At 33.4% G+C, this 25,259-nt stretch overlaps 1 protein-coding gene across 20 annotated transcripts in view; it reads right to left on the bottom strand.

The window, feature by feature from the left end:
• Positions 1-1,560: 1,560 nt before the first annotated feature.
• Positions 1,561-25,259, bottom strand: part of Cac (calcium voltage-gated channel subunit cacophony) — a 160,617-nt gene continuing 136,918 nt past the window's right edge. For 13 of the 20 annotated variants that reach the window (XM_072909374.1, XM_072909368.1, XM_072909364.1 and 10 more), the window contains 12 exons: positions 24,619-24,710; positions 22,401-22,885; positions 21,934-22,038; positions 21,757-21,848; positions 20,534-20,590; positions 16,137-16,342; positions 15,649-15,658; positions 13,071-13,204; positions 12,448-12,626; positions 11,792-11,824; positions 9,774-10,296; positions 1,561-9,641 (listed from right to left, as the gene is read on the bottom strand). In XM_072909374.1, coding sequence (XP_072765475.1) covers positions 9,602-9,641; positions 9,774-10,296; positions 11,792-11,824; positions 12,448-12,626; positions 13,071-13,204; positions 15,649-15,658; positions 16,137-16,342; positions 20,534-20,590; positions 21,757-21,848; positions 21,934-22,038; positions 22,401-22,885; positions 24,619-24,710 — 1,956 coding nt within the window. In that variant the 3' untranslated portion in view covers positions 1,561-9,601. Of the gene's footprint in view, positions 9,642-9,773; positions 10,297-11,791; positions 11,825-12,402; positions 12,627-13,070; positions 13,205-13,941; positions 15,659-16,136; positions 16,343-20,533; positions 20,591-21,756; positions 21,849-21,933; positions 22,039-22,400; positions 22,886-24,618; positions 24,711-25,259 lie in introns of those variants that run through there. The other 7 variants (XM_072909371.1, XM_072909369.1, XM_072909363.1 and 4 more) reach the window with 7 other exon arrangements.

The raw sequence follows: 25,259 nt of genomic DNA on the forward strand, positions 1-25,259 counted from the left end.
TTATAAATAAACTTTCTACATTTTAAATTAATCTTGCACTTAGATGTACATCGTAAATCTTCAAAAGTTTCAAAGAACATTAAAATCGTCCGAAAATTTTCCTCTTAGGGAAATATTTTTACGTTATTTACGTCAAGAAAGAATGACAGTCGGAAGAAGCAAGTCTCTCTTTTTAATTTTTTCGATTGACCGGATTAATCATTAATTCCATCGTGACGTACGCGCGAGTCCGTGAAAACTATGAATTATTATGTATAAAGGTACAATCTCTCTTCTCTTCACTCCCGATCCCTTCTTAGAGAAAAAACAAGTATTTTTTAGCATTTTCACGTATGTATACATCTCTACATGTATGTATAAGTAATATACAGTAAATTTTTTTATACAATAACGGAAAGCACGAGGGGAATCACGAGTTGTCGCTTCACGGATTTCGCAGAAATCTCGGCGAAACTCGTTCATGAATGCTCGAGCGCAATCTCGGCTCCTCGCAAATTCTTGCATTCGAATTTCTCATTCTTGGAACTCTCAAGCGTGAAAAATTCGTTCCTAGCAAGTTGGAATTATCGTTCGACCGCATCGAAAGAAAGACAAGTAAGTAGAAACGGTCGGATCATGCCGGATGATAGCGTCGAGTCTCTCCACTTCCGTCGTGCTCCCGCGCATTCGCGAACATGCGCCGCGTAAATCCTTCCGCGTATTCTTTTTTTAAAAGTTAATTTGTGTCAAAGTTAAAGCTTTCAATGGGTTTTTTTTCACTTTTTTTCCGTCTTTTTACATTATGCGCTTATGTAACAATGGCACGCGGCTATCAAAGTCAACGAATGAACCTTCGGTACATCGTCGCGTTGCGCTTTTAGTCCTAAATGCGACTCAGGGACACATTGAACACGATAAAATCGACTCTTGCTTCTTCTTTTTCAATAATATGAGCGCTACAAAAATCGATTTTTTTATACGCTGCATTTATTACAAGTCGTCCGGAGATCTACTACAATTAAATTAAAATTTGAAGTCGATCGCATTTAACGCTAAATGCGGATCGCAAAGACGCAACACACAGCCACATTTTTTTTTTTTTTTTTTACCTTTTTTTATTTATTTCTTTCGTGATTTATCGCTCGTACGTATTCGTTGAAACATTTACGCGTGACACACATACGCACATATGCATGCATACATAGACATAGGCCAGTCGTGACTCGCTTTCTACCTCGTCAATTTGTTCTAGGTTTCTGTTTCTTTGCTTTCTATTTTGCTTTTCCTCGTTTTTCCCCGTTTTTTTATATTTCATTGTTTTCGATCTCTCCTTTTGATTTCTAACAGCCGTATATAAGACGACGAAATCGCAAAAACGCGATCATCTCTTTAAAACAAAGCTGGGTGATTACTATATTGAATTGTAACTTGAACGTTTAAATATCTTGAGAATGATTAAAACACAGATATTTCTACAATACTATTTCTATGGAAATAGAAATTTGAATAGTATATATATATATATGCATATATAAAATTCTTTTAAAACAATTTAGAGAGAAAGAAAAGATAGAAATATAATTTATATAGCAAAAAGAGAAAGTATGAAATTATTGATTAAATATTAATTTGAAAATTTAGGAATTGTATTAATTAATTAAATTAAATGGGTTATGCAATTGTTATGTATTTGTGATTTATACCCAGCAATCTTTTTATGTTTTTTATCGAATTATAGTGATTTATACTTTGAATTAGTGACTTGAACAGCTTCATATTCTCTCAGCCTTGATTGTTCTAATATTTTTCCTATCTTCTCCGCGCGTTTCACGTATCCTAGTTTTGTGAACGTGTAATATTAAGGCAACTCTTGTTACTAATTAATGATTCACCGTTTTACGACTTTTTCTTCCATATTTTCTTTGCATGTTTCTCGGGTTTTGCGCGACAGAAAAGCGTCAGCCTGGATTTTCGGACTTGTAAATTCTTCGATTTTTTTGAGACTACAATCTTTCATATCCGAATGACGCGTGCATACGTGTCGACAATATGTCAAAACAGCTCTCTTTGTGTGTGTGTGATTATTATTTAGTTAGACAAAATATTATAAAACTATTTAAATTAAAGCTTCGAACGATTCTATCTTATCAATGAGTCACAAAAAATTGCGAACAATTATATTAAAGTAATAATAAGTACATGACGATAATAATAATTGTTATATTTATTCTGAATTAATGTCAAAACCGTTTATTAAAATCTTATCAATTTTATAAGACTGTCGGCCTTGTCAATCAAAAATATCTAAATTAAAGATTAATTTTAAATTAGTCGATGACAAATTTATTTCCGAATTAATGAAAACAAATAAAAAGAAATTAATTTTTATTTATTGCATCTTTATTATTCACAGAATATTGCCAATTAGGTCATAAAAAAATTCATCTAATTCAAATTTTTTTTCTTCCTTTAATTTGAGAAAAGTATGACGGCACGCGTGCATTGAAAACGATATGCGAAAGCATTCTGACCTGAAGAAATTGACGTTCTGCAATCTTTCGGTTTTGTAATCTGCTAAATCTCGTTCGAAATGCGGCTGCACGCGTTTGACTTGTTAATTAGACTCATTGTCAGACTCGGATCAGCGGCTTTAAATTTTTCAGATATATTTATAATATGTTTTTTTTTAAGTGTATATATATATATATATATATATATATATATATGTATATGTATAGAGAGATCGGTATAATATATATATATATTTTTTTTTATATGTAGTGTGTATCGACGAGATATTTCGATTACTTGCAAAAGTATGAAACTCTACGGAGTCTCGGCGCCGACACGCCGAGAGATCTAGTGACGTTTCTTTTTTTCACGTGCTCTCCTCCCCTCCTCTCTTACTTTTCTTTCTCTTTCGCTATTACGATTATTTATTATCCACAGAATGTTCAGTGTCTCACAGTATATATACGCTTTCAATGTGTTCGTTATATCAATTATGTATATTATGCATATTATGTATATATATTTATATGTATAACGTGTATGTGTATGTTTTGTTTCTTTTACGTGTACATATTTATATATGTATACTAGACGTATGTACGTTGTATGTATATGTATATTTCTATGTCATATTTATATATTTATATATGTATAGATAAGTAGAAAAACTTAACAGTACAATTTCTCCTTTTTCTCTTTTTTTTTTTTTTTTTTTTTTTTTTACGTAACTTTATCTTTCGCTCGCCTGCGTAATCTCGCACGCATCGCGTTTTATTAATTTTTATTCTTCTGCGATTATCTTATAAATAGATACAAGTGAAGTTATTATACGTGGGACAAAAAAAAGTTGATTTTTATGTATATTCCTTTTTTATAATATACTATATAACGAGCAACGATTTCATAAATCTCTCTCACTATCTAACGAGAGTGTTGTGTTTCGTTTCGTTTCGTTTCTGACGCAAGCCGAGAGAAAGCCTCTGTATCTTGTATTCTTTTAGTATGCATAGAATGCATGCATCAGATGGATGCATCGTCGTGAGATAAATGTTGCAGATGTTTATCCGTTTTCGCGAGGTTTCCTTACTATTTCTCTCTTTTGTGTGTGTATGTGTGTGTGTGTGTGTGTGTCATTGATATTTATTTCTAATTTATGTATACGTATTAATAGAGTCCACGTGCGCGAAATGTACACGTGTCGGCGACAATTAAGAAAATATTCAGAAAATGTCGCGGTTAACTCTCATTTTCACACATTTCTAAAACCTTTTTTTTTTTTTATCATCGACTTTCCTATAGAATCCATTTGGATTTGAGGCATTCCATGAAACTTATCGCGATATTACAACACGTTATCTATTTTCATTAGCGTTAGTTCGTTTTAATATCACTGAAAGTCCGACGATGCGTCGAAGGCTCGCTTGATTCGACGGAATAACATGTGGCGAAGTCGCATTCGAGCACAAAATGCAATTTTACGAGACATAAAGGTTTTAAAAAATTGTGGCTTAAAATTAAAAAGAGATAATAGAAAATATTTTATTATTAAAATTATTATTAATATTAACAATTATTATTTTTATTATCTGTAATTTAAAAGAAATATTTGAAAAAAGTAATCTGTTGGATACTCTATATATGTTTTGTTAATTATTTTTTAGTGCTATAAATTAATTAATTTTTTGATCAATTTATTTACTGCGTTTTTTGCATTATCTTTGCTACCAATAATGAGCAATGATTAATCAATGATATTAATTATTTATAATTCTTGCATTAAAATTAAATTAATCACAATAATTTGCTTACTTTTTATTATTAATTAATTTATAGAATTCCCGTTTTATTTTTTATATAAAATTAACCAAATCTTTCAGAATGCAATTGGTAAAAATAGATGAAAAATATTGTGCCATTAAACAAAAATTATTAAAAGTATCATATATATATATATATTAATAATTAAATATTATTTGTATAAATGTAAAGTGCTCTTATATTGTTATAATTAAATTTTTTTGTATAATGGAAACAAACCTTTGCTTCGTCAATATAATTATATCATCGAAATGATATCGCGACGCCTTCGAGGATCGCTGAGTCGCGTCGAGACGAGTTTGGACATTGTACTAATAACACTAGTGTTTAATATTTTTTATAGTTCTGGCCTAACACTTTTCCTTTCGTATCAGACGACAATTAGACGATAATTATCTTGCGTGATTATGTATCTTATCATATGCTTTTAAGAAGAATCTTTCATTATCAGCCCGTGATATTTTAGATACCGTCAGACGAATCGCAATAATCATTATTGTTAGGCTTATTATTACCAATATATTATCTCTATCATTATCATTATAATAGTTAGTTTTTTTTGGATATAATCGTTAACGTTATATTAATGTATTAACAATATTATTGTTATTTAATCATAATTCAACAACGATTTCGTTAAAGTTTTCACGTTTATTTTTAAATTAGCTCTTTTAAAATGTAATTACGTAATTAATATTTGTTTCGAATTACATTTGCATTATTTCATGCTTGCAAGCTTGGTCATCTGCTTTTTCCTTTGCGATACTAGAAAATTTGTAAGATTGAATATTTCTCGATTATCTTTTCACGCATATATAACACTTTATCAACATGTACATTATAAGTGGTATTCATTGTACGCGCACATTTTCCTTTCGTTTCTTCATCTTTCACTTATTTCCTCTATTCACACTTTCTACCTTTTGTATATCATATATTTATATTGATTTTCTCACGTATTTTCTTTGCAAGTCGCATTTACACCTCATATGTATTTAGTATTATTTTATCTGTTTACTTTTATTAGTCCATTTTTTTCTGTGCAATTTTATTTTATCTATGAAAAAAATTGGAATCACATGATTGAATTTGATATATGATTATTTAATTTCACACCAACGCTAAATAGAAATTTGTAATTTACAAAAAAAAGATTAGACGATATTTTTTGCCAAGAGTATACTACTGAGTAAGGTTGTAAATGCGGCTCTCTTTTTCTTTCTGTCCAATTGTATAAACGTATTTTAAAAATCGCCTATCGACGCGACTATATCGTCGGACCGGCTAAAACTTTTCGCAGAATTTATCACAGAAAAACATTTTTATGAGTATTTAATCTTATTTCCGCGTACACACGCACACACACGCGCGCGCATCGTAATCGTTTAATCTTCCACGATTTTCCCTTAATTAATCATTGCCAATTGCTGTTTACCTTGAGACATTCGCCAATACCGGTTGAAACTATTTGTTTTCTTTAAACAAATTATATTTGCAAGTCTCTTTATTATAACTTTTTCAAATATACAAATAAAAATTTAGATTACTTTCTTCCTATTTTATTTTTGTAAAAAAAGTATGTGAAAAAATTTTATATATATATATATAAAATGAAGATGATTCTATGGACCAATATTAGCGAATCAATTGATAACGTTCCTTTCGTCGTATATCGCACTCATTCTCACTAATTATGATTATATAAACCTCGTTTATATTGCAACGTTCATATACGCGATACAATTGAATTTTTAAAGGAAGAAATTATACGACTGATTACGAATTTCTAAAGATGCGTTCACGAGATCCTCGGTGATCCTCTTTCTCTCGTCCTTTCAAAATGATATTTTTATATCATTTTAGCATTAATTCTGATTTAAATTTAATTTTCTTGGACCTGTAAATATAATTATGTCATTGAAGATATCAATTACTAATTATCCCAACTTCTTTTGAATTATCTTTTTATTATTAATTTTTATTATTTTACATTACTATTAGACAATATTAAAGCGATTGGGTAAGTCTGTAGTCTTCTCTTTGGAAAAATTGATCTTATTATGTATTTTGTAGAATTCTTAATCGTTGGATGATACAAACAAGTTCGATGGTTAACGCCCGTCCATTCACCAAGGATCTTTGTATACCGATTACGCTGGAAAAAAATCGATCGCTCTTCCTTTCTTTTTTTTCATCCCATTTTTTCTCTCTTTAGTTTCCCCATCGCACGCACACAATCTCTCGAATTAGCTACTTACATTAATTAATGTCGTTACGTAATGGCAATATTCTCGTTTATTTTGACTTAACCAATACACGATAATTACGCAAACAAGCATAGAGCAGCGTTGGAAATCAATCGAATCGTTGATTTGAGAAACGAAGTAAATCGGCTCAACTTTTTTCTCATATCTCTTTCTAAAATATATCATATTTAAGTTTAGAATTTAAATTCAAATAAAAAAGTAGATAGATAGAGAAATAAATATGGATAAATAGATATAAAATATGCTTGCGAAATAAATCATTGTTCGATCGTGATGTAATTATCGCATCGACCGAGTTGTTTCGCTTCTCACATTTGCCGATTCAATTACTCGTACCCACATTCATTCGTTTTTTTTTTTTTTTTTTTTTGTTCTCTCACTTTCTCTCCCACTCTTTCATTCAACGGGTATGTACACTTACCTACCATACAGTATATCGTAATGTATTTATATGTGTCGCAGGAAAAAAAGAACGTACGTTTATGTACACCTATGTATTCTCGTATGTGTTTCCGCTTAAAACACCCCGTACGATTGGCAGTATGTTAAACGTGTCTTTTTTTTTTTTATAATGTATAATGTATAGTGTTTTTTTTTTCTTCTCTTTATTATGTATTCTCGGTTCGGATATACGTGCGCTCATTTAGCAAGCTTTCGTTTACGGATAATTTTCTCGATTTCTCTCTATCTTTTATTCTATCATCCGTCGTTTAAATTGCACATTCAAATCGACGGTGAAGTTCTCTCGAGTTTGAGAATAAATTAATTACGTAAACTGATGTTTCTCGTTCTTTTCTTACGAGTCGCGCGCGCTTCGGTAATTAGCACACTTACAGTATTACAGTAATGATAATAAACAGCGTTATTTAGCGACGGTAGTAGAATAGTTTAGTAGTACGGTAAGTAGTAATAGTAGTAATAGTAGTAATGATAGTAGCAGCAGCAATAGTAGTAGTAAGACAGTAGTAGTAGTGGTAGTAGCGGTAGTAAATGGTAATACAGTAGTAATGGTAATAGCAGTAGAGTTAGTAGTAATAGTAATAATAGTGGAGTGGAGCTGTTTTTCCTTCCCTTTCTGTAGGTGTTAGTTTAGTAACGGTATTTAGCAGTGATAGTAATAAGTATTGTAATTCAATTTTTATATATATACATATATATATATATATATATATATATATGCAGTAATTTACAAGTGCTTTTGAAAACCGTGTGGTGTGTAAGAACTGGTTTCTCTCTCCGTGTGTCGCCCATTTTCTCTCTCTCTCTCTCTCTCTCTTTCTCTTTTACGCATCTCTTCCTCCCCTTGACATTTCGCGACAATCGTTATTTTTTTTTTTTTTTTACCCCGAGTACGCGTCCTCGATCGTGGTCCTCTTTACTTGAATTTTTCCGTAATTTCTCTTGATTGGCACGAATCGCGAGGCAACATCCGCACGAATCAACGACGACGTTCGCATTTGCCTTTCTTTTTCGCCTTCGTTTCTTTTACAATGATTATGATTATCTTGATTGTGTGATTTGACAAGAACCACGACTGCGAATATTCTCGTATCGATATCGATATCTCGTAGCGGCGGTTCTTGCGCGTCTCTCGGCGAACCGATTTCTGATTTTTCGCGTTTGATTAGAACGTCGCTCGCGCGATTTTGCTAATGGCAGAATGGAGCCAATGTGAGTACGAATAGAATAATTTAAATTCTCTCCCACGATCTTTCATCTAATTTCTAATCCTATCAATTTTTTTCTCACTCGATTCGTCGAGAAACAACACCTGCTTCCGCTCGTTAGTCCGCTTCGTTTGCGCAGCGAAATTTCCCGACGATATTTTTCACAGGGAAAGCACAGTGAGCACGAAATATTTTCAAATTTCGTTTCAGATTGTTTTTAATTAGATTTAGCCGTCTATCTAATCAGCCTCGAATTATGTAAAAGTGAAAGTGACGATTCCTACTGCAGACCCTATCTGGTTTGCATCGTCATTTCATTCATTCGCTTAAATCTTCCTCGATCGGTGTCCCTCTAATATTAACGTCGTCGTTGAAAAATTAACGTTGCTATTATCCCCGTGTTTTCACGGAAGTGAAACGACTTAATACATCAGTCGCGATTTTCAACGTGTCGTATTGTAGGGGAAGGAGGTTTCATACGCACACACACACGCACCAAATCATACGCGTACGCGCGTACGCGTACATATATACATACACATACACACTTATATAAGAGAACGTTTCACGTGGTGATCACAGCGCATCCGGGCGTTCGATGAGTCCCTCCTTCGGAAAATCGTATAAAAAGTGAGTCTTCCCCGACGATCTTCGCTCGATCGAGACGAGGGAAGATTGAAATATTAACTCGCATACAATCGGAGGGTTCGAGCTCTCGGAACGTCCGCTCAATTTTGTTTTCTATCACTGTCGCGCACGACGAGTTTCACTGCAACCCACCACCATCGTGTATCTCAACGTAGCTATCGCTCGAGAGATCGATCTTGGCTTTGCCGATCGTCGTTCGCACCAATGTAGAGCGTCCTCGATGTCGAGCTCAGCCGTTTGATTTCATCTCGATCGTTTCGTGGAATCGCACGCGTCGCACTCCTCCCCGTCCATGGACTCGTGCGACATCGTCGTGCGAATGAAATTTCCCTGGTCGATTTCTCTTATATGTATTTGCGAAAAATCGTTTATATTCCTCGTGTGTTTGCTGACCCTGTTCGGTCGCCGTGTAAGCCTTCGGGATCGGTCCGAGTATCGGTCCGCCTCGAATCATCTTCTCCGTTCAATTCTCTTAGACCCCTTTCGGTCGCCAATATGCCGCGATGCTATGAACCGGAATTGCTCCTTCGTACAACCGTCTTTGGCCGGTCGAGGTTTAAAGGAAATGATCTCGGGCTCGATCGCGGTTCTTCTTTGGCTGCTGTTCTTCACATTGAAATTCGCGTCCCACGTGGACGAATATCATGCGCAAACCCTAAGACGCCTGGGGGCGTCCACGTCACCGGACCACCGTCCAGGGTCCCACTTTGGCTAGCACCAATCATCCTCGTCACTGTCCGAGTGCCTCGATCTGCTCAAAAAAACAAAAAAAAAAAAAAAAAAAAAATAAATAAATAAATAAAAATAAATAAAAATAAAAATTTGTCATTACGATATTATTGTCTGATTATAATTATTATACCTTTGTTATTATAATTTTTACCTAGGCGTTCTTTGTTTGGATTGCGGTTGCGGCTTGTAGCCATTGGGCACCGGGCTGGGCAGTAAACGACCACCGCGGCCCATGGCGACAGCCTGCTCGAAGCTCAACGGATGATGGCTCGGCTGCATGCTGGAGGGCATGTGCGACGGTGGATGCTGCAGCACGTGACCTGATACAGGACCTACCGGTACGTGAGCCGGTCCTCCCGGTGCCATCGGGCCGTGCAAGCCGTGGGTCGGCGAGGCATTCAGCTTGGGGAAGTTGATATTGGCCGGCTTCAGTTGTAAGGTCGACGGCTTGTTCGGCGTCGGCGGCAGCCGGCGACCCTGGCCCCTCCTTGCAACCAGCACCGGGTAGCTGTGTTGATGGGGATGATGGCGATGATGATGGTGATGTGAACGACCGCCCGGACTCGGGCTTCTCGAACGCTGCTCCAGGCTAGTCGTGCCGTAATGACCGCCACGATCAATCCGATGAACCGGGCTTGGCGATCTTGCTGGGCTCGTCGAAGCACTCCATGGACCTGATGAACATATCCGTTAAAGACTTCCGGTTTTCCGCTCTACGAGTACCGGGGGCACGATTATTGCAGGGAGATTTTCTCGGTGATGATTGCTCGACAATTAAATCAAAAGCGTGTGACAAGGGCCGACAGGGCCATTAGGGTTCGTGAACAGCTTTTAGTGCTATTAATTGTTTATTGATTCTTTAATTAATAAAATTGTAATCAAAGATTCGATCGCTCGGTCTCGATACAAAAAGTAATAGAGCTCGATCGTCGGAAAGGATTCAGGACTGACAGACTAATAGTATTAATATAATTTCATTAATATCAATTTTAGAATTGTTTTATAAAACTATTTTTTTTTTTTTTTTTTTTTTTTTTTTTGAAGAAGAGAGAATGATGACTATATCTATTGATATATATAATAGTACTGCGACAAAAAAATCAATTTAATAATACATTTATTATTATATTATATATAATTTTCTTGATTTGTGCCGATTTTGAAAAATTAATTATCACAACTCGTGATTTAATTTTTTTAAAATAAAAATTTAGTAAAAAAATAAACATCCCAAATAAAGATATGTGTTAATTATTTTAAATTACAAAATCTGTTAGAGAAAAAGAGAAAAAGAGAGGGTCAATGGATCGACATGCTTGTAGTGTTTTGTGTTTGTGAGATATAACTCGAATCGATAATGCATACTCGTGTTAGTGCTCTAATAATAATTGATGTGTTTAAATTTTAGAAAAGGCATCTAACGTAGCATGCGCATTCTACGATACTACTAATTGCTACGAGTGCATCAATAGTGTCGTAATAATTATTGTTCAAAATTCTCTAACACTTTCTAGGTGATTATTTTCTATACACAAATTAAATTGTGCTTAAAAATTACATTCTACGTCATATAATTATTTAATAATAAACAAGACGTTGAATTAATTGATCGTGCTAAATAAATAAATACAATTGAAATTAAGTTGCATGTACATGTTGCATCTTTCGAACTGTTATTGCACAACGTCAACCGTCTATAAAATAAAAATTGTATTCGAAGATTATATTTAAAAACTAAACACTCTATGAAAATATATTAACAAAATGCACTATATAAATATATCTAATATATCTAATATAATCTGTTACAACCGTTAATTTTTTTCAATTAATAAAGCTAATTGATAATCTCGACAGCATCTCTATTATAAAAAGCATCGAGTGGCAAACAAGAAGAGAAACACTTTCGATGTGAATATGTGAAACATTGATGGTGCTATTAGTGTTGTATACATCGTTGTCTGAAAACGTCTACTGTGTTGGTTGTGTCTATTGCACGCGTGTGTATGTGTAAGTGTGTTTGTGTGTGTGTCAGTGTGTATGTGTATCATCGCAAACAGGAACGAAGAAACGGTGAAAGCCAAACGATCGTATTGATTATATGTAGTAACATTATAACTGCACCGTGGACATGGGAATGAAGAAGAGGAGAGTTGCGAAAGAAATTACCATCGTCGTAATATTCGCAGTGGTCGTAATAGTCTGTGTAGGCGCATAACAGAACAAAATGAAGAAAAGTATTACATCGAGTATCACACAGAGCTTTCCTGCCTCTTACGAATAAAACCACTTATAGCAACATTCATGTTCTTATAAACCGTGACCACGAACTCTCTTTCGTTGCTTTCATTGATTGCCAACAATTATACAGTTTACAAAATTTACAATTTATGTAATATGTATGTATATATGTATATATGTATATAAATATATATATATACATATACAATTTCACAGTAGCGTAGTAAAATATATTTTGTATACTGTGTCATGTAAACTCTGAAACAAAAGATGAAATCACCAAGCCGGTTGGAGATAATTATAATTAATAATAATTATAATGGAGAAATATAACACCAAGAATGAAGGTATATCGGTGGTATATGGTGATAGAGTAGGTATAAAGATGCTGTGTTTGTAGAATAAAATTTCAGGCTAATAAAAGACAACGAGAGAAAGAGAGAGAGAGAGAGAGAGAAATAGAAAGAAACCGGTTGGAGATGATTGACACGAAACAGAGTTCGCGGTCTTGGTTCCGTGAAAAAGACTTATCGTTGCACCGTCGTGGTCTTTCGCTGGTCGGAATTATCGCCGGTACGTCGTACCTCGTATCCTATGCCGATGATTATATTGTGACGCGTGGGGATGATGAGTGTGCCTTTGTATCTCGACGACGTTGCTAACAGTGTCGCTAAACCCTGGTCCTTCGTGATAATGACCGTGATGGTCGTATCGGCCGTGTCGCCTTGGCGATGGCGATCTAGTCATTATTGGCGAGTGTCTTCTGCAAATAATAATATTCAATGAGTCATTTATTGTCGCATAATCTTGCGATAATCTAACACATTAATTCTGTAATAAGAAAAAATTATGATAATATCGAAGATATCGAAGAACTCCCCTTCAAACTTGAAGTGTATTGAAATTTTTATTTTTATTCCCTTCATTTAAAGTATATTTTATCAGAGTGTACATATATATATATTTATATATTTATATACATATATATTGTTCTCTTTAATTTTATAATTCAAAGTTTATTAGATTTTCTGATTTTCTTATTCTTTTCAAAAATTGTAAATTATTATTATTTAGATTACAATTATATAATATACAATGAACACACTACCGAATGGTAATTCTTCGCATCCCCATATGTCAAAATTCGCACTCGAGACAGCGTAATTTTTCGAGATTTTTGCTTGTGCTTATATCCTAGATCCAATACCTTATACTTGGCGATCGCGAACGTCTAGGGGGAGGCCCTGAGGGATGATACGGACGAACGATTCTGTCGCCAGGATGCGTGAGACTCTCGAGGCTACCGGCACGTGAGTCGGACGGTACAACGTCCTGCAGCTCCTAAACGAGAACAGACTTGCGACTTAGTAGTTTGCTCGTAAAATTCAAAGCCGGGTTGGGAATCGAAGGGGTAGTCGGGGTGTTGCCGGTTCTTTGTCTTTAGCAATATCGCGCTGTTCAATTCGCACGCGCTCCGAACAAGAATCTATCGTAACAAGAGACGCCTTTCGTTTCCGGAATTTGAAAGCAAACGCACGTTCGAATGCAGCTCTCTCTTTTAGATGTTAAATTCAGATAGATTATTAATTAAATTTTAACAATTATAATTACTTGCTCTATCAAATGAACAATTAAATTCGATTAGAGTAAGTAATAATTAATTAGCAATAACATATAACTTCATGCTAGCTATTAATTTAATTTGTACAATATCGGACCTTGCTTTATCGGAATTATATCAAATTAATTTTATATAAAAAAAAAAAAAAAATAAAATGAGTGAGAAGAAAAGTCTTGATTTGACGTGCAATCTGCTTTAGTTTTGAGCGTATTTTTGTCACTAAAGATAGACTTAGCTTCATAGAAAATAGGAGAAATTGATAAGGCAGAAGAAAAGTAGTTTACACACACACAGAGATACATACACAAGTACAGTGTGTGTTAAACGGCATGCAATTAGAAAAGTTTTGTTTCATGCACATGCTTGTCGGTAAAAATTCCGATCGCTCGATTGAAAAGAGGAAAATATCCACTACCTTCGAGAGAGGAGACTTGCTTCACGGGTGTGTCTTACTTACCAGGACGTGGATACGAAAGAATCAAGAGATAAACGACACATGACAGACGAGGAGAACGAGACAGTCGTGAGATCATATTGACTGCTTCGTTGCTCCAATAATCCTAAAGTCGAAAGCAGCAAGGGACAAAGGGGTGGAAACTGTTCTATGCATCGACACGAGCAGAGTTACTAAAGAGCGTTTCGGATGACACGTGGCTATTCTTCTATATGACGTTTGCGCTAGAGTGTGTGTTTCTAGGAGAGTCGTAATATTTACAGGAATACTAACACACTCAACGGGATCAAGATTGATTCGACAATTTTTTTTCTCGGTTTCGCTTCTGACAAAAGCATAGAAAAGCACGGTTTGACTGATTGACTGTCATCTCATTTCACTGCGAATCGATCTTGAGCGCCAAGGATCACGACATCACGCGCAATACTTTTCGATCCGCGAGTATCTTTTAAATATTTTTTTTTTTTTTTTTTTTTTTTTTTTAGGATCGGAAAAATCACAAATTGGGTCAGTGGAGAACGTTGATTGAAATTATCTAAGACGGTTCGTCCTAATCTAATCTGAACGCAGATATTTATCTAGCGGAAATTTAAAAGTTTCTCTGAAATCTAATTTTGTTTCTAATACGATTTTATCTAAAAGCGTTTTACTCATCTAGATCTGGTGAAGAATTTTTTTCTGGAAAAAGTCACATCCTCTAAAAAGTTGGATTATATTTTAGGAGATAATTAAAACTAATTAATCCTAATTTGGACCAATCTAACAGAATAAATTCACGATAGAAGAGATAATCCTAATCTAGAATAGTCTTTAAATATAATATAACGATCTACGTCATTTATTTGCAAGATGTTTCTAAATTTTGCTAATTTGTTACCGACAAATTTTTGAAATTTCTTTACAGTATTAAAAAATAATATCTCTTTTCATGTTATCTTTTTATTAACAATAAATATATTTTGGAAATTTTTAAGAATACATATAGAAATATATTAATAATTATGTTATATAAATTTATTGTTTATCAAGCACTGATTAATCTTATTAATTTTATACATTTTTTTTAAATTGAATAAAAATTAGCTTATTATTAACATTTATTAATTTTCTAGTCAAAAAGTAAAATTACTTGTGTGAAATCTTGAAGTTTCAAGAAGAGTAATATTGAAAGAGCTTTTTAATACAGAAACATCTTGCAATTACTACGAAACACAGTTTAAACATATCTTAGACACGATTGTCAATTAGATCGCGATTCAGATTTTTCCGGCTCTCTATCGCGATTTACTTTCGGTGGGGTCAAGGGGTGGGAAGGACACTTTCAAAAATCGAGGGAAATCGAGTTTTTTTTTCGAGTTTGGATCGAGCCGACACCTTGTGGTAACGGATCGAGGAGCGAGGTACGTAGGTGTTCTGGTGTTGGTAGTACGAGGGTGGTCGGTGGTCATGATGATCATGATGGTGATGGTGGTGGTGGTAGTATTGGTGGTGGTCATAGTATTGATCATTGTCGGTATCGTAGTATTGGTCGTGATGGTGATGGTAGTAGTTGTTTTGATCATCCCGCTGGGAGGACACCTCGGCCAGCAATGGCTCTAGCTCGGGGGCGCGATCCTCGCCATTAACTACAACCCCAGACCCACCCCCTCCCTGGCTACTCTCTCCGCTGCTGCCTAGTATATCATATTGGCGAGACATCTTCCAGTTCACCTTTTTATTTCTGAAATCAAAACAACCGTCATTCTCGTAACAATTAAAAAAACATATATCATATAATTATATTATAATAATATTATGTATCATAAAAAAAATATAATTTTCTCAGAATTTTGCGCCTATTGATCAAAGGTAATTTGCATTTTAAATACAATATGTAAATATATGTAAGTTGGATAATAAATCGCTCTGTTTAATAATTTTATTTCGATCTTTAAAAAAAGCATTGTGAAAGCATTAAACATTTCCTAAAAATATATAAAGTTTCTCTCTCTCGTTCTCTCTTTCTCTCTTTCTATATATACATATATATATATATATGTTTACGTAGAAGTAAATTTTTTATATAAAATATTAAAAACTTTCATCTTCTTTTAGTATTTAGTAGTATTTAGCAAATAAAAAATTAATATAAACAAATTTTATTAAAAATTGTATTTGATTAAAAGATTTACACGATTTATTAAGATTATAATACACACCTGATGCTACGCTGACGTCTGTGCGCGGCGGCTGCGAGGACACCAAGAGCCCCTTCCTCCTCGTGATCTTTATGTCGGTCGTGCTTCACATCCGTGGCCGGTCGCACCACCGGTTCGAGACTGTTCGCCCTACTTCCGGCTCCGTGATTATTTCCGATGTGATTTACCGCCGAAATGTCCAGGAGGCAGTTGAAGAAGGCCGATTGCTAAATTGCGAAACGTGCGAAAGCACACCAGCTATCAGGGCTGATTGACAGGGATCTCGTTTTTTCGATCGACGTTTTTTTTCTTTTTTTTTTTGCGCTTTTTTCTTCTCATTTTTTTTGTTTCCTCCGCATTTAAGTAAACTATATATGTACAGGCACATACAGGCTTTTTTTTTTAGCTTTACCTCTCGTCGATGATCTCTCGAAAAATTGTGGTAGAATGCGAGACGCTTATAAAGATCAGATGCATTCAAAGTCGAGACTTAATAGTGTAAAAACGGTGAGAAAGAATTTTTAGAGTAAAGAGGCGGCCATGCTAGATAAAAAGGCATGTCGTGATAGTGCGTTTACTTGTGTCGGTTATACGGCGGATTTTCTTTTTATTTCGGATTATATACTGAGTATACGTTCGAGAGAACGTATATGTGTAAGACAAAAATTGCAAAAATAGTAGCATAAACGGTATTGCAGCAGGACATCTTTTATAAAAACATATTGCATTGCAAAGCCTGTATATGTTGATCAAAATTATGTATTATATATACAAAAAGAAATGTTATTTCCCTTTCTCTCTCTTTCTCCCTTGAGTACGAAAATGTTACACAATAAGTGAACACAAATGTGTTAGTAAGTAGACGAGATTAATCTTTTTTTTTTTTTTTTTTTTTCTTTTAAAGAAATTGTAACAGTACTGCAAAAATGCAATTATCAGTAAGCATGCATAAAACGGGTGAAGTCTCGATGTTCTACCAGAGCTGTGAATTATTTTTCTCTGTGCTGTAATAATTAGAAATATAAAAATTTTTGCACACATTACATGTATAACTGATTTGATGAATTATTGCAAACAATTTAAATATGTACGGTAGAACATGAACAGTTCACTCCACAAATACCATCCAAATATGCCAAATAATTGTGGGCAAAATCGAAATTCTGCTGCTTAATATGCAAAAAATGGGCTTGAATAAAAGGTATATTCCAGGGTTGAGGAATCTGGAACATGCCGCTTTATGAGACATCCCAAAATCATTAGTACGTATTCAAAAATGTTACGTAATGTCTGTTTTCTTCAGATATTTTATAAAAATTTTTTAAATCTTTTGTCAATAAAAAATTATTGCTGTTAAAACCATCATTTTTGGGACATCCTTTATACGTCAGTGAATTATTAAGTGCTTATTAAATCTGTAAAACGGGAGCTGCATCTATCAATAGACACTTAAAATGCAACAGATGTGAATAAATCCTTTTTCAACTATTGAACTACAAATTGTTTGTCACGGGAGAAAGTGTGATTATCAATATCGTTACTTCTTATCTTCTTCACAAACATCTTGAAAACGCAATTTGATTAGAGATTAATTCAAAGTAACTTATTTATATTGAATTAAAAAAATTACTATCATACCATAAGAAAATGTTTGGTATATATTATATTATAAATTGTTAAGATTTATTTATCTTTTATATTAAAATGTGTCAATACATTAAAACGTGCGTGTACACGTTATAGAAAGTGTCAAATAATGTAACGTGTAATTGAAAGAGCAGAGAATTGTTCTAGTTAAAAGCGGAAAATTGTTTTCTAGTAGAAAGCGATCGGATAAATTGGGCAAGACTACGAGTCTACTGTTGTAATTTGCTGGTTAAAAAAGTGCCTATAATCTTCTCTACACTATTGCGATATAAAACTCGTAAGAAACAAGAAAAAGGGATCAGCATTAGCTAGCAGGATTCGTCATTATCGGTTTCACTGCGTTAATTTTGCATCGGTTGAAAAAAAAAAAAGATTTCTTAGGATTATCTAACATCTCTTTAAGAAAGCAATCAATCATAATTTTAAGTTTCACATTATTGTTATACATCTGACAATGAGTTTATCGTTTAGATATTAGATGATCCTCGATTCTATTTTCTTATTAAGAATCAAGCGAGGTGATCGATATCCCCGTATAAATGATACAATGCACAATGATTTTCTAATAATAAAAAAAAATTAATAATAATTTTCAAATATTGTATAATACGTATTCGCTTTATCTCTTTAATAATTTTATAATCCAATGGTTGATAAATTTTTATTATTAGAAAATTTTGTTGCATTATCTTCTATTTATCTGAGGATTTAAACCACTTGAGGTTTGCAATGAGCGCGAAGTTAAATCGCTTGGATTAAATGTAATTCTCCAACTTTTACTACTTTGAAAGGTTTGCATCAAACTAAATAAAGGAGAAAAAAGTTCATTAAATGCTCGCGAGCAAAGTGACAGTTCGGCAGAATGAAAAGGAATGTTCTACATCACGATCTAAGATCGGCTGCTATAATATTTTCAATTAATCGAGAAAAGGCTTGCTTGGCAAGAAAGGAGTGTATATATCTAAAAAGAGAGAGAGGCGATTGTCGTAAAGATTGAGGCAAAAGGCGAACTATATATAATATATACGTTCGAGAATCGATCGGCTCATTTTTTTTTTTTTTTTTTTTTTTTACTACTTTTCGCTCTAAAAAGGCGCGAGAAACGGAGCTCTAGGAGATGATTTACTTACACACAGCTATATTGCTGGTAGGACAAAGAGCCGATATATCTACACGTGCGTACACGTGCGTATGTAGCCACGTGTTACTCACGTGTCAGCAACAACACGACGACTAAAACAACTCTGACAATGTTTTACAATCGTATATATCACACTGGGGTGGGAAGGAAGGGGGCCTCGTATGGGGGACCACGTCGAAATTCAGACAGAGAAGAGATCGATTGTCTTCCCTTTGTGATATATAGATCACAAGTGAGAGCTATTCTTCGATGTTATCCTAAACTAGCTTGATAAGAGGAAACGTGCGATTAGAAAAAGGAAAATCCTCTCCGCAAAAAGGCGGCTAAATATCTAGACACTAATTCGTATATAAGCCTGATTAAAGATCTATTAAGTATTATATTACGTTTCTAATATAATAAGTGCCTAAATAAGATAAAGTGTATTGCCATGTTATTTTATCGCATACGGAACGACCATTAATATTATTATTTTTTAAATTAAGTATGTTATTTAATCAAGTATTTTCATCTTTACTTATCTATATCTTGGATCTTTTCAAAGAAGGAAGAAAAGATTAAATTTTGCAAGATTACATTTTAAATTGTACAAAATTTTTTTTTTAATTTTAAAGTCTGATTACGATGTCTTTTTTATATTGAATATTTAATCTCAATTATATGACACAATTTACAGTCATATTTTGCGAAATTGATATTCACATTAAAGCTGAAAAGAGAAATTAAAGAATAAAATTTACATATTTTTATATTTACATGCGCAATATTCTTTAAATTTATTTTTAAATTAGATGATATTATATTCATAACAATGGCTATTCCGATACGCCCGTGTGTGTACAGTGTGTGTGTATGTGATCATTTTAGTGACAAATAAAAGGCTACGTTACATAAACGAAAGATAGATTAAAATTGTACACGTGTGAGGAGTGAGAAGAAAGATTGTGTGTGCCGAATGTTAATTTTAGAAAAAATATACCAGAGGCACAATCAAAGTCTTGATATATATATATATATATATATAACTAGAAACAGAAAAGATTAATTACAAATTGTATTATTTTAGGTGTTTTGTGCATGAAATTTCTATCTCCAATACGTTTAAAATATAAACAAAGACAGTAATATTATATTATGAAAGTTTTATAGCTAAAAAAATTTTAATCGTTTATACATATAATACGTTGTCGAGAGAAATTAAATTACTTTTTTATTGTAATATTTTTTCTGCATTTTTATTGTAATATATTTTCTACATTTTTGAAACATAAATTGCATTTCGTAGGACACTTTATATGCATCTTTCCTGCATAATGTGCCTCTGGATATGAATGAAGAATAAAGTAGGAAAATTTTGATTATAAAAAGTGTTATTTTACAAAAAAAAAAAAAGAAAGCGTCGGCTGCAAAAGATTCGCTCTCTCTTTCTCTTGCACAATATTATTTATTTGTTTCTGAAAATGTTAGAGTAAAAATTGATAAAAAGAGCAAGAATACTATTGCAGCACTACGCATTTAACATAAAACGAAGACAAGTGTGATTAGAATTTGAACATAAACATACAGCCCAAAAAAATGAAATAGTGTATGTTAAGAGAAGATAATAAGTAAGAGAAAAAGTAAGTACTACCGCCTGGGCTGCAGGACTTTGCCCAGCATTATCGTTATCGATAAGATCGTTATCGTTCTGGAAAATAAAGAGAAAAGATACAAGAAGATGATTGAAAGTTACGTGAATATCCTTCGAATTGGATACTTTTGATAAAGTAATTTGATGTAAATTAAGTATTAGTAATTATTCAATTTTTCTAAAAAAAAAATTAGAATTTTTGTTCTAGTCTCCAATAAAAAAAAAAAAAAAAGATAATAAGATTGTGTCTTGTTATCTAACAGTCTAAACTGAATTCATTCAGAAGTTTCAGAACTATCTATGATGGACAAATGTTGCTATTCGATCAGTCCATCAATTGCTGTTAAAAAATGAAATTTTTTGATAGAGATCAATTTAATTTTTGATCTACCATCGATGTATAGTTTTATATGATGATTTATATTAGCAATTTGTTTATAAATTAACGGCAATTAATAGACCGATAGTGGGTGATATCTATTTTAATTACTTGCACACATTTCAAATTATAATGTTCGAGTGAAATGACATCCAACTATTTCTATATACATTGACATATTTAATTTAAAAAAAAACAGACAGATTGCATCTTTTTCATGTTACCAAATAAATAATTTAACTTAATGTCCCATTAAATCAAATAAAAATATAAGTGAAAAAAACATTTATTATTTCATGTATTTAAAATCGCTTAATGAATTTATAATGAATTTTTTATATTTTTCGTTAGACATCGAAACTATGATTGATGTATGGTATGACAAATCGGCTAATAAACTCGAACTATCAGAAATATTTCTATAATAATCGAGAAAGAATTTTATGACAATACTGAAATTCTCGTTCGAGTTATGGAAATTACAATGAAATTTCGGAAAATTCTCTACTCGAGATTCACTCGCGAGTATGATGTCCTATCACGAAGAAGCCAACGACAAATACATTCATTCCAACTCCATTCTCAATCTTCAATTTCGATTTTCTAATTTGTTTTTTTTTTTTTTCTACAATAAAAATGTACAAAACGCACAAATCTTTTAATAAATATTTATTATCATATATCAATTTTTATTTTGAATTTATTTTCAATTAATTAACAAGGAAAAGACAAGAGATTCAAATAAGAGAAAATCGTAATTGAAGGATCTCAAAGAGACTTTAAAAGGTATCTTTAAAATCTGCAATGGTTCGTATGAAAGATATTTAGATTTTGCTCGACTCACCTGTTCGGGAGGCTTTGACTTCGATCTCCAACTTTCGATTATCAGAAGACAGACGTATATCTTACCCACGGTGAGCTTGTCTCTGCCCAATTCTGAAAAAAAAAAAAAATCATCGCGCGATGATCACTAATGTGTTGCAAAATGTAACGTCTCTTTGAAAAGAAGGGCAAATCTTACCTTCGTTCCTAGGTATCAAAAGGTCCAACATTTTTTTCGCTTGCAGAGGCCAAATACTTCTGATCGTGTCCCGCAGTTCATCATTAGCTTGATTCATTTCGTCGGCTAGAACGACGCAAAGATCAATGTCGGAATTATTCATTCAATGTATAATTAATTATCGAGAGAGTTGTAGCATTAAAATTTGATTAAAAAGGAAATAATATCTGAGATATTTAACAAAAATTATTATTTGTGACGTCTCTAAAAAAAAATACATCAAGATATTCTCTGATGTGATTTCTAAGCGAATACATTTTTAAGAATAAGAGATTAATACTTTTTAAAATTTTTATTTTATATATTATAAAAAAACACCAAAAAATAGAGAGACTCACATTTGAGACCTTAACATTTATAATCTGGGGTTTTAATGACTTTGCTGCATTTATATTTTTTTTCTCGTGCATAGAATCTAGTAAACTCACCGCATCGCATCTTTATGCTGAGGTTTTCGCGTATCAGAGCGAATAGCGTGGAGGTAAAGTTCACTTTACCGTCACCGTCCACCGGCATATTCATCCTGATGAGCTTTTTGTACGCGAGGCGATTCGGACACTTGTTGCCAAACCCCAACGGCGGGTCCATGTTCTTCAGCATGTCGTACATTTCCGTATAGTGAATCTTGCCGGTGGCGTTTGGATCATACTCGGCCCAGATCCGCACGAATTCGTCGAGATGATGAGCGCCTAAGATCGACGAGTCTCGCGTGAGATAATCAAAGTTGTCCATGATGACAGCGACAAAGAGATTCAGCATGAGAAACGAGCAGAAGAAGATGAAGGACACGAAGTAAGCGTAGGCGATATTGGAGCCGCAACCACCCGGCTCATTCTTCTCGGCCTTAGGATCGCAGGGACGACCCTTTATGCAGTCCAACATGATGTTCGGCCAGGCCTCACCCGTAGCACACCTGAGAAGATTGCTCCTTGAGTCCAATGGTGGATTAAAACGTTTGATTGAAAGGAGAAATCGCGAATACGCTTCAGCGATCTAGTGCATTGCTTGCGTCAAAGCTGCGCTTATTATTGCATGCAAGCCTTTTAGAACTCTAAGTTTAATAAAGTTAAACCCACAACGATATGAGTGTTTAACATGATATTACTGCTAAATATTGCGGTGACTTATTGTACCTAAGATGCAATTGATTGTGTGAGTACAAATCCATTTTTAAAATCTATTTAAATATTTTTTTTTGTTAAGTAATTCTGTTTCGTTAATTCAGAACAAAAACTCAATGTCAGTTTTCTTAAAGTATAAAAAAATCGCATTTTAGCAAAGATATTTACAAGACTTTAATCTAGATACAATATGCTGCGTCATTTGTCTCCCTTTGTCTGGCTAGATATAATAAATAATAAATTTTTAATCGCGAATGGATTTGTCTCGTGAACGTTTATCCTCGAGTGAATTGTGTGAACAAACATTCATTTATATTATTTTAATGCAGCTTTTTTTGCAATGATAAAAAAATGCATGCAATAGTCTTCAAATTATGACATTGCATCTTTTGCAGCGTACGTTGAATGCCCAATTGCTATAATCTCCTCAGTTTTAAGTAAACACACATACTAAATGTGGAGCTATATTTACATATAACATTATATGTAAAAATAAGAATTTTATTAATTATTTTCTCATATTGAATTTGCTTTAAAATTGATGTCATTAATGTTGTTGTTAATCAACCACATTTTCACGTTGTTTTATTCGAGTCTAAGGGGAATAAGAAATTAGGCCCATCTCTCTCGCAAGCGCGGCATGCACGAGATCTGATACCTTATGCAACATCAAAAGTGATCTAGAAATTGCAAACTTAAGATGGCGAACTCAATTTCTACATGAGGCTGCTGTGTGTTATTTTGTTTGCTCTGAATATACTGTGTCGTTTAGCCTGATTCTGCTTCTGCGTGTGCTCAATTTAATGCTAACAACTTTATAATAATACGTGGTTGAATCGAAGCGAAAAGGCCTGCTGTGAACATACATCTGAAAATAATACGAATTAAGCGATTGGAAGACTTCACGATGATAGTCGTGATAGCTGGAACGTTCAGCGTGACAATGGCATAAGTCATTTTCCGAAAATTGAATTTAATATTTAATATTTATTTTAAATTATTTTTATTATAGTTTAGGTTGAGTCTGCTAATATCAATCTTTCTCTCTCTCTCTCTCTCTCTCTCTCTCTCTCTCTCTCTCACTCACTCTCTCTCTCTCTCTCTCTGAATTATAATGCATGTAATTAAATTATTTTCTTACTAGAGACATTATACATTAAAAATACATTAGAGAAATTAAGATCTTTGAGATTTTTTTGCAATTAAGATAAAAAAATTGATGCAACAAAGATGATGAACTAAAGATCACTTTCAACATACAAACGACCTTTAATATTAGAGCCTTGTCACGTGAACGTCTTCAAAGATCAGTCTACTTTTCCATCGTTGTCCGAAAGAAAACTTAAATCGTTTTCTGCATCATATTTTCGCAAATTGTAACAAAAAGTCGTGATAAGTAGCTTGCCGCAGGTGATGAGCGTGAAAGCTCGTTCGATCGTTTCGCAAATTGCGCGCATAATCGCGTGGCCAAATTGAATGGTTAAACAGTTAGCTTGTTAGATGCTTCTGACGTGACTTTACTTACCGAAAAAGCAGCATCAGACCTTGTATGAAGCTTTGGAAATTGTTGTGCTTGGTAATAGCAGTATCAGGATCCAGCGCGATGTTACCGAATACCTGAGAGTCACAGAAAAAAAGCAGCCAAAATGGCGCGACCGGCATTACAATTTTGCATCAGCAAATATGATTTGTTTTTTTTTTTTTTTTTTTTCTTTTTTTTTCTTTTTTAAGTAATAAAAAAATCGAATAAAAATAATTGATTTTCTCTGCTTTTCTTCTCGCTGGACGACCATTTTTTTGATTTTTGTTTGTTCGCTTCGACAGTTCTGTGTATGTGATGAGTATTATATAGTAATTCAATATTGTATAATACTTTCTAACTACAACCTTTCACATACTTTTTCTTTCAACAAATAGACGGTGTGCTCGGGAGAATTGAGATGTAAATCATTTATGCCTGTCTTGTAATAAATCATTAATCTATTGTTGTCTATAAAGCGACTAATTAAAAACTTATTTCGTCAAAACCTTTTTAATTTTGACAAGTCAAAAATTCGGTAATTAAATCTTTGTCGACAATTTGATAGTGGAATATTCAATAAATTTATGTGATATATAAATATTACACCATTTTAATATAAACTTAATCATATTTTTAACGAGAAA

This window comes from Anoplolepis gracilipes, chromosome 17, assembly GCF_047496725.1.
Source record: "Anoplolepis gracilipes chromosome 17, ASM4749672v1, whole genome shotgun sequence".
Lineage (NCBI taxonomy): Eukaryota > Metazoa > Arthropoda > Insecta > Hymenoptera > Formicidae > Anoplolepis > Anoplolepis gracilipes.